Source organism: Metopolophium dirhodum, chromosome 5 (assembly GCF_019925205.1).
Source record: "Metopolophium dirhodum isolate CAU chromosome 5, ASM1992520v1, whole genome shotgun sequence".
Classification (NCBI taxonomy): domain Eukaryota; kingdom Metazoa; phylum Arthropoda; class Insecta; order Hemiptera; family Aphididae; genus Metopolophium; species Metopolophium dirhodum.
The window spans coordinates 37654645-37665637 of NC_083564.1; the positions used below are offsets into that span (position 1 = coordinate 37654645).

Below are 10993 nucleotides of genomic sequence, written 5' to 3' on the forward strand. Positions count from 1 at the left end.
TGATTATGCACCATTCTTTACCTAATTTTGTTGCTTTTTACAAGTTTATTATTATTATTATAATTATGCACCAATAATGTACTAATAAAAATATGCTTTGCAGTATTTTTTCGGATACCTAATTTCTTTATTTCACTGCTATATGTATTATGTATAAATGTACGTTTTATTTCACTTAAATATTACTATTATTCAATACTTATACTTTTCTTCGTGGTTAAAATGTGTTTATAACTTATTTAATGTATTACTTGTAGGCTTCAATGTAATTTACTATACTTTTTACTAATTTATTTTGTAGCTTATGAGGAATTATCATTATGGTACTCAATAATTAAAATTTAGAATAACATGTACCTAGTCTTAAACTATTTAAAAATGAAAACAAAAAATGTTGTCAAATTTGTTTAAATATTATATTACAAAAAACACAACTTTATTTTGTCAACATATTATAGTAAGTTAAAAAAATATTAACAACATTATGTAGTTGTATAACATAAAGATATTAAATAATATAAATAAAACAATAAACATTTATATTTTATATTGTAAATAACGTCAAAAAAAAAAAAAAAAAAATGTAATATTTTATTAAATAACAAAACATTGTTAAATATTAAATTATAATTCAATAAATATATATAATAGTAAAAAATAATAATGAAAGTTACTGGCAGTTGTTATTGCTTGCAGCCACTTGGGCTGCTAAATCTGCAAACTTAGCAGTGTAATCCACACTATTCTCACTCATAAGACACTGAAATTGGGCTTCCACCTATTAACAAAAATATTTATTTTTCACTATTTGATGTTTGGTGTTGGTTTGAAAAATTAACAGGTCAAATGTTAAGGTAAAAAGAAAGAGTCCCCAGACCCAGCGTTTTTGGATCAAATCAAATGTATATAAAACAAATGAAAAAAATGAAAACTTTCTTATAATTCTTGGTTAAGAGAAATTGTCATGTTAATTATTCTTAATTTAACATTTAAAAAAATAATAATGATCCAGTTGGCTGGCACTTGGTGGAAAAAATTTAACCACAAATTGAATAAAAACAGAAAATGTTAAATATCTATAAATAGCTCAAAAAAAACCAAAATTATAATATCATGTCTAAAAAATGTATGTAATGCAAATAATCTCCTTTTTGTTTTTAAAGTACTGAGTATTTTTTACTTATGACCCCTTTAAAGAACCAACCAAATTCTATATTATTATTCCATCTAAGTTTACGTTTCAACTGAAAAAAACAGTCGTAGCCTAGGTGGCCATTAAAAACTAGATGTAATGTTAGTTGCTCACTAACGGCGATCAAACACAGAGCAAAGTCAGATGACAGCTAGACGTCGTATTGAATCAAATTTTTAAATTCTCAATAGGTGTCATCAGCGTCGGGAAAAACAACATAAAAATTATGGAAAAACAAGAATTTTTACCCAAAATCGATTTTGGTTTTTAGCGTAACTCTAAAACAAATGAACTTATATTATATAATTGAAATGATCACTGTTTGGGTAAAAGGGCTTAGAAATTTAATACAAGGCTTAAACTATATTGTTAAATGACATTTGAAAAATATTAAAAATCCTAGAACAGATGCATTTTACCACGCCCCTCACGAATTTCAGTAGTGTTGCGCACAGCGTATAAATGTAAAATCGCAAACTTTCGATGGTGTTAACTTCCAAAAAATTGGTTTCCGCAAAAAAATTCAAACAATTTCGAAATCAGCGTTGAAAACACTACTTTTTTTAAAAAAATATGAAATTCGTGAGGGGCGTTCAAGTGCATTTCAGCCAAAATCCTTAGTCGCAGTTTATTTTTATAATCATTTAAAGTTCAAATCTTGACAAAATACTGAAAAAGTAGGTCAGCGCATTTCGGTGGTGGATGTTTGTTCATTGTCCCTTCGGGCCTCGGACAGGATAGTGTAATTTTACTGTATTCGATTTGAATGCAATGACTGCATTCGATAAAAAACGATTCTGAGCGGACGAAGGAATCTTTTTTATTTAATTTTATTCGTTTCTATGGTGATAAACAAAGTGTTTTAAGAACAGCTCAAGAACGATTTATATAAATAGGTAATTTATATAATTATAATTAGGAAATATCATAAAAATGAAAAAAAATATAAAATAAAAGAAAAAGCTCATAAGTTGCTCAAATGTTTTGAAAATTTTAACATGTATAGGTAAGGCTAATATAAGTAAACAATCCAAATTTCAAGTTTTTAAGAATGTTTTTAACCGAATTACAACAAAAAACTCCCAAACTTAAAATGTCTATAATTAGCTCAAAAATGGCCGAACTTTAAACCGTAAAGAACAAAATCCAAAAAAAAACAAAAAAAATCCCTTGTAATTTTTCATTTGAAGTAATATTTCTAGTAGAAAACGTCGTCCGTAATTATTTAATATTATAAAATCGCGAAATCGTACGAATAAGTACCAGCTCAAGAACATTACCTTTCAGAAAATATGTTATACTTGATACTTTTGAGCAAGTTTAGAGGGAGAAAAAGTGTTTACAGAATAAAAAGAAATAAACATCATTGTAAAACCATTACATTCCTCGGTCCGCTCAAAATCTAAAATCACGAAAATTAACAAATTATTTTGAGTTGAGAATTCATAAAAATGTTTCTTTTCAAATCTAAGACTTGAAAATGTAATACAAGATTATTCATAAGTTTGTCTATCTTTATCAAAAAAAAAAAATGTCTACAAGCAAATCAAATTTAATTTTTATGAGCGTTTGAAGATCATTTGGATATTCACTGATTTTTCATGTAGCGATTTTGTTAATTTGTTGTTATTCAAAAACGAATAACTGTAGATACATGAAAATTTATATATTTATATTTTCATTTTCTATATACCATAAGGTTTTGAAAATATTTTGACTCTTATTGAGCTGTTTACGGATATTGTCAGTTTTCAATTTTTTTAGTTTTTTTTTTCTATAAATATCAATAAAATTTTATTTGTTGGGTAAAAAACGTGAAAATTGTATACAAGGCTCTTGATACATTGTTACAATAGCAATTGAGAAATATTAATAATACATAAGTGCAATTTTCTATTTTATAAGCATTTAAAGTTTGAATTTTGACAAAATGTATCAAATTTAAAATGTAATAATTATTTTTGTAGTTAAAAATTTATAAAATGTTCAACTTTTATAGCTAAGGATTGAAAATTTAAAACAAGGTTTTAAAAATAGGTTATGCATAAATTACTTTATTTACAATAATGTCATCAAATAAACTTGGTTATATCATAGGCTGATTGACCGTCTTCGCTCAGAAATTAGAATCGTTTTTCTTATACAATAACATTATATCATTGAATTCAAATTTAACACCATCCATTACAGTGACCCACTTACTGTACAGAAGAGCGACACCTTTGCCCACCTTTTTTTTACTTTCTTGATTTTTAATCAAGTAAGTATGGTAATTGAAATGAAAAAAGTCTGAATTTTGAAAACTTCAAGAATTTGTGTTAAATAGAAAAATAATAAAAATGTAACTCAGTAATGATAAGTAGGTGGGTAATTTAGCTAGCTTTAATATAAAATATTAATGAGAGATATTTGATATCACACCCAAGCGGTATAACCACTTGATTCCATAAAAATGTTGGCGTGAACAGTCCCAAAATTTCTATTTATTAACTTTTCTCATAAACTATGATAGCTAGAAAAATTTTTGATAACTCAATAAAAAGCAATTATCAAGTAGATACTAAATGTGGAATTACATTTTTTTTTTTTAAATATTTAATTTTTCACAGATAAAATAAGTTATTTTTTGCTAGATTTTCATTTAGCGAGGTAGATTTCCAAAACTGGAAAACAGATTTTGTTGTTTGGGGGTCGTGTTAGATTCACATTTGGTAGGAGAAGTGCAGTGAAGATTTTCAGAACTTTCTCTCCAATGTTAATTCACTACAAAGCTGTAAAGCTGAAAAACATCAAAAAACGCCCAATAAAATTTGTTTTTTTTAATGTTCTGTAGTGAATTAACTATTAAAGATAAAGTTCTGAAAATCTTCACTGCACTTCTCCTAACCAATGTGAATCTAACAAGACCTCTAACAACGAAATCCACTCTCTGGTTTTGGAGATCTATCTCACTAAATGAAAATGATTTTTTGTGGGGCTGTTCACACCGGCATTTTTCTGGATTTAAATTGTTATACCGCTTGGGTGTGATTATCAGTTAATACATATATAAAAATTAAAAATCAAGAAAGTTTAAATGCCGACCTCTGACTTGGCAAGCGTTTTTTATATTAATATTATTATAATAAGGGTTTTACTGCTAAAATAATTCAAAATGTATTTATTATTTAAAAAAATATATAGTTTTTTATTGGGTAGGATTTTACTTAAAAAGTTGGATTATTGGTGTGTTTGAAATTATAGGTTAAGAATTTGCCTCTGCACCACCAGAAATTGGACCCAATATACAAATAACTATACAAATAACAAGAATGTGCTACACAAAAATTCCTTCAGAAATCAGAAAATTAAAAAGCATTACTATTATTAAAATGTTTATAAGACACAATTTGGAATATTTCATAATAGGTTATATTATAGTGAACTCATGAATAATTTTCAAAAGTATAAATCAGTATTTGTTATCTATTAAAATTAAATATATGAACTTAAATAAACATATATGAAAACGCTATTAAACTATTATTTATATCCTCTGGAATTTTTTTTTCTAACTACTTCGGGCTAGTAATTCATCCAGATCACCTCTCAATGCTTACTTATTGAAGAGTTTCTTATGGTGTATATTTTTCAATACCAATGGGAAAAAAGTTGAAAAAATATTATTGGTTAGTTTGTAGCAATATATAATATATATACAGTATCATAAGTCCACTTCATCACTCAGTACAAAGTAAATATTTTATTAATTGGTTTTGTTTGACATTTTACAGGCCATAAAATAAATGACTTAGTTATATGTGAAAATATTCATGTAGATAAGTTAAATAGAACTTGAAACAACTTTTAATATTAGTATTATACTTACATCATTTGAAATAACTTTTTGATCATCATTCCTTGTTGATTCAGCCATTTGTTCTTTATCTAGATGACCTAGGAAACTACTTAATGAAAAGTCCATCTGAAATTAAAAACTGTATTTAGATGATGAAAACCAAGTAACCTTTGTCATAATTATATAAAATAACGCTGAATGATGTATTAGTCATATTTTAAACAACTAAAGTTTGACATACATCTGGATTTAGCCATTGATTGCTATCGTCCTTCAAAAGTCTAGAAGGACTAGTGGATGGTGTTGTTAAGCTAATAGCTGATGTTGAACTACTACAGTTTGATAAAAGACCAGAAAAATTTGGAGCTGAGAGTTCATTCATGGACGGCAACGCTATGTCCATTAACCTGTTTATAGCCGATGATGTGATACTTACATCATCCGGAATATCTTCATCAGGGGATTCCCACACTTCTAAAAGAAAATTGAAATTATCATTAATTAACCTTAACGTAATGTATAAAAATAAATAAAATAATATTAGCTAATTTATATTGAAATAAAATGCAAAATCTTTAAGTTTTTCATGAAAACAAATACAAATACAGCATTTAATAGGTACAGCTTATAAAAGTATGATACATTTAAAATAATAAACAACGAGAGAAATGATGGTTCAAAATAAGCTTAATGTATTATACATTGGAATATATGATTTGGTTATAATTGGTGAAGTGCATTGATTAATTTTACGAGAATAAGTCCACTACACACGCACATACACACATCATTTCTATCAACACATAAATATTTAAAGTTTTTACTATACCAAATACATCTACATTTAACATGTTTCATGGTTGATTAATACTAATTCTGTAACCATATCTTTACTTTTTCAATATTTCATGTGAATAATATGTTGTTTATTCTTGGTTTACTACATTACACATTTTTGATATTATATTTATAACATTAAGTAGGTTAGAAAATTCATTATGAATTCAAATCTTCAAAATTAATAATAGACCACAATATCAGCATAGGTACTGATGGAACACAACAGTAAAGTGGGCGTAGTAAAGGAAGGAACCCTCTTATATTTTTATCTATAATATTATCAAAATCTACTATGTAGGTAAAAAAATACTAATAAATACACGTTCATTATTTATACAATTTCAGCCTTGGTAAGTTTTAACCTCCTCCTCCATAGTCTCTGTGGTTGCGCCTAGGAATTTTAATTCAAGATGATAAGACTGAAGAGATATTAAATATTAATTTTATCATTCAACAGTTTTAACAAAAAGTTAGTTGTTTTCTATCCATCTATAATAAAGATTTTAGAAGGTAGTTTTGTGTATTGAGTGTTTTGGGGAAGGTGATCAATTTTTAGTTGGTAAGATGCTAAATTAAGAAATTTCATATCACATATTCCAAAACTGTTTACAATTTTTCCTTAGATCAAATAAATGGAACTATTATACTCACTTTTTGGTGAAAGTGGGGCTTGATCTACTTGGTTAATATCACATTTTACGACTTCCATTATCTGATTCTGTTCAGAATTGATTGCTGGCACAATGGGTCTGAAGTTAGATGTTTGCACAATAGTTAAACTGGTCTTTGGTTGGAGTGGCAGAAGTTTTTGAACAATGCCTACATGTTTATTACTCGGTCGACCTGTTCGATTACAATACCTTGGTTGCAATTTCTGCAGAAAAAAGTTCAATGGTTTAATCATTAATAACAATATAAAAAATATTATATACATTCAAATTAAAAGTAAAATTAACAATTTGTAAATTTAAATGAATAGTTGAAATTCAAGCTGAAACTGTACATAAATATCCTTACATCAAGTTGAGCTTTGAATGAACCAGTCGAATGTAAAGGTTTTGGCTGCAAAGGTCGTCTAAATACTGATGATGGGTTAACCATAACTTTACAGCCGCTGACTAACGAGTATGCACCACGCTGATTTTGATCCACCTCTGTTTTAATCTAAAATTACAAACATGACCATATTTTATAAGTTAATATTATTAAATAAAATTAGCACAGTTCAATCGGTTATCAAAATTTACCTCTGTCTGTCTTGGCAAACTATGTGGTTTATTATTCACAGAACCACATGAACAGCCCTAAAAGTTTCACACAACATTAGGCTTATACTCATTTAATAATAAAATAAAGATTCAATGTAAATATTTAAGAATCTAGACATACTTTAGAAGAAGTTAAATTATACTGAGCAATAGAAATGAGTTTATTGAGCGATTGGGATATTCGATTTTGACTGGTAGCTTCAACGCAATCTTCAAACCAATACTCAAGTTGAATTTTAGATTCACCACCGCACTAAAAAAAAACCAGATATTTTATTTACATGAATTATAAAGAATATATCTTTTAACACATTGACGACGTAGGGAGTCACTGGTGACACCCAAACAGTTTTTTTTTCTGAACGGCGGGTGTCACCAGTATGGACACCCCCATATAATTTGTCACTTCAGTCAACTTCCCAATTTGAAAATGCAATTATATTGTAAGTTAAGGTATTTTTCCATTCCATTATTTGTAGTCGAGGGTGTCACCGGTGACACCCGCCAATATTATTACAGAAACGTGTTCACCTCAGTCAGACAAATTGACTGATATCAAAATAGGTGTCGGTACAAGTGGATTTTTTACCATTTTAATTTTATAAACGGTATGAACAGAACAGCAAAAACAGCCGTCGTCGCCAACATGTTAAATGCTAATAAAATAATACTATATAAAATTATTACTATGAGATAAAGTTCCCCAATTTTAATGGTTTCAACATTGGCCAATGTCCATCCCTGTTTGACTCTTGCAATAAATTCTTCTTTCTTCTCTTTTTCTTGGTCATGTGATGAAATAACTGGATCGTTTTTGGGAGGACTTGCCATTAGAATATCCAAGCCTTTTTCACCATCGTAAATCACATCTGATATCGGACACATTGTTGACGGACATGTATTCAAACTACTTTCTTGACTCCCAGATGATCCAGATGTTGAATTAACAGTTTCTGTGCGCACTCGTTTAACATATGGTTTTTGAACTTTCGTAGAAGGAAACTTTAAACAAAAAATTAACAAATTTTAAAATATTTAATATATTAAAGTAAAAATTATTTTAAAACTTTAAACCTTTTGAAGAATTGAATCTACTGATTCTTTAGAAATTCCATGAGTGTTTCTATGAGCTAATAAACTAACATTTGTATTTTCAATATCACTAAAATTAACACTAATAGGAGTAATATTAACACCAGTAGCAGGAGCAACTCTTAGAATTCTTTTGGATTCTTGATCAACTTCTAGTGTTTTAACTCTGTGTATTTGTTCACGCTAGTAATATAGTGTTTAAGGACAGATTCAACTTAAATATTGTTAGTAGATATAATAAATATCAAATACATTATGGTGAAAAGGATACAAGTTTTCGATTTTCTGTTTGCCATCTATTTTCTAAAAATGCTAAAAGCATAGATAAAGGTTTCTGTAACTCAACTGTTGCTCTAATACGAGGATTCATGGCAAGTGATTGCACTAAAGACCATGTATCCATATCTCGGGGCCTCAATTCAACACTCACTTTTCCTGGCAATTTTAAGTCTCCAATTGTGTCTAAAAAATACAAATTGTATTACAAATAACTTTAAACAGTAAAAAAAAATTTTACCTTCAAGACAGTTGAGCTTCCTCAAAGCTCTACAATGCGGTGTTTTAACTTTCCACAATTTTCCTTTACTCCTGACTTTAGTTGAACCATGATAAATCATTTCATACAATTTTGACCAATTTTTATCATTACAGAATCCAACCCTTCGTTTAAGTTCGCCATAGTTGATCAATCCATAAAGCTCTTGCACTACTTTTTGCATTTCTACAATAATACATTGATATGAATAATAAATTATCAACAAATATATCCTCAAAAATATTATTAATCATTACCTTTGGGAAATTCAATATATTTGCAAATTTTGTGCCATGTTCGATAATAAAAGTGCCTTAACTGTTCTTTACTTTTAATAGCTTGTTCACAAGAACCTTTACGCTTAGCTCGGTTCACCATAAACCACTGAATTGATTCAAAATCTTTGCCAAACTCATTTAAGCCTTCAAAAAAAGAATTGGTATCCTCAGCTGACCAAAGTTCACGCCTAATTTTGGAAGACTTGAAAACTGGAGCATCATTTGAGTCTATAATAGATATATGAATTGTACACAAATATAAATCATATGCAAGCAAGGCTAGGATGCGGACACAATCTTCAAACCTATTTTGGTACAACTGGGTCCGGGTGAAGTAGACACTGGCGTCATACGTAATTTTTTGGACACTCTTGCACTGGTTCTCAACAGCACACCCTTTTCAGAGACCACTGTTGGAGCATCGGGCTCCAGATGGCAGTCATCCTGTTTGATCTTCTCATCCATATTACTGTAGTAGGATCGACGAAAAAAAATCTGAGAAGACGATGTTTTGACCCAATTATGAGAAGGCGCAAATCGAAAATAAAAATAAAAAAATACATCGTACTCATCACTTACCCAGGACGACGATCGTCTAGGTAGCTGTCCAATCAACAACACAGCTCATGTCCACAGCTCAATGAAGTCGTAGGACTGGCTCGGAGCTTTGGATCGCGCGGGGTCAATTAGCGCCATTGTGGAAATCCTCCAGGGACGACGTACACAATTCCGGTGAATCTCGGACGATCGGGGTCGTTATTATTTGTCAGACACGGGCGGATGCATAGCTAATTTTCGGACAACAACGACGACAAGGAAAAAACAGCAGAGAATAGAGATCCAGCGAAATAGTCACTTACTCACTTGTACGCGCAGAAAATGATAAACAGAAAAATCGCTCTAATCAAATGAACACACAACAACAAACATGGCGAAATGTACTGTTATCATTGCAACGGTGCTCCGATATTTTGATGGTGGCATGACGTGAAGAAGGGGAAGAAAATTATAATAATAATAGTCGATGGTGGTGACCGAAAAGAGTTCGCGAAGACACAGCGAGTCGGTATTCTGTATTTTTGTGTTAAATACTTGCTACATACTTAATAATGGCAATACTAAAATAATATTATGGTAGTCGGCAAAGGTGCATAATTATTATAGTTTATACACACACGCGTCGGATCCTCGGATGACGAGTGACGACTAAATTGTCTAAATCTAAAATATTATTGTAATTTACAGTACGTAAGATTTAAATAATATACCCTATTCAATAATCATCGGTGCGCTAATGTTTTTGAGGACGATGGGCTAGTAAAAATCATGTCGGCTAAATCTACGTATATTTTTATATTGGTCCACTGCACCTGCAAAATTGAATCAACTTTTGGAGCGGAAAGTGTTTCGCCGCGGTCTACTCGGATTTCGGCTCATATATTTATACCTACAGCGTTTAATATAATATATGAATAAATAAGGATTTTTCTAAGAATATACCTTCTGGCTTCTATATTGTAACAAGTCACATGTTATATACCTCTATAGTCTATAATATATATATTTACTTATATTATGCTGACTATATGTCTATATAGTAGTTAGTATCGCCTGTATACCAACTGTCTACAGGTTCGCATACAAGAGGCAGGAGCCTATAGTGGTTTAAGCCTGCAAGATTGACTCCCAAAAATGACCTATAATTTATAGTATACTAATGCCGGATTGCACAAAACATTTAATGAATCAATAGTGAGTTAATGGTCCCTTAAACAAGATTTAGTGACCCGTGATTGGTCCATTAAATTTTTAGTGAACCATTAAATTTAATAAATTGTTTATTTTGTGTATAAGTATACTTACCTATAAATTATAATCTATACCTATTTATGTATTATTTAGTATTATACGATGTAGCCTGATGTAGGTATACGATTTTTAAGAGAACAT

The 10993-nt window shown here is 29.5% G+C and overlaps 1 protein-coding gene across 2 annotated transcripts; it reads right to left on the bottom strand.

The window, feature by feature from the left end:
* Positions 1–446: 446 nt before the first annotated feature.
* On the bottom strand, positions 447–10056 carry LOC132944333 (protein cramped). 2 transcript variants are annotated; one of them, XM_061013625.1, is made up of 14 exons: positions 9623–10056; positions 9349–9538; positions 9023–9271; positions 8748–8951; positions 8502–8692; positions 8213–8413; positions 7826–8140; positions 7260–7391; positions 7118–7174; positions 6888–7034; positions 6522–6744; positions 5272–5501; positions 5061–5156; positions 447–778 (listed from the first exon to the last, which is right to left on the bottom strand). In XM_061013625.1, exons 2-14 carry the CDS (start codon positions 9506–9508, stop codon positions 671–673), a joined length of 2313 nt encoding a protein of 770 aa, XP_060869608.1. In that variant the 5' UTR covers positions 9509–9538; positions 9623–10056; the 3' UTR covers positions 447–670. The 2 variants fall into 2 exon arrangements, with proteins under 2 accessions (XP_060869608.1, XP_060869607.1); XM_061013624.1 differs by having other exon boundaries at positions 449–778; positions 5272–5504; positions 9623–10038.
* Between the last annotated feature and the right edge of the window lie 937 nt (positions 10057–10993).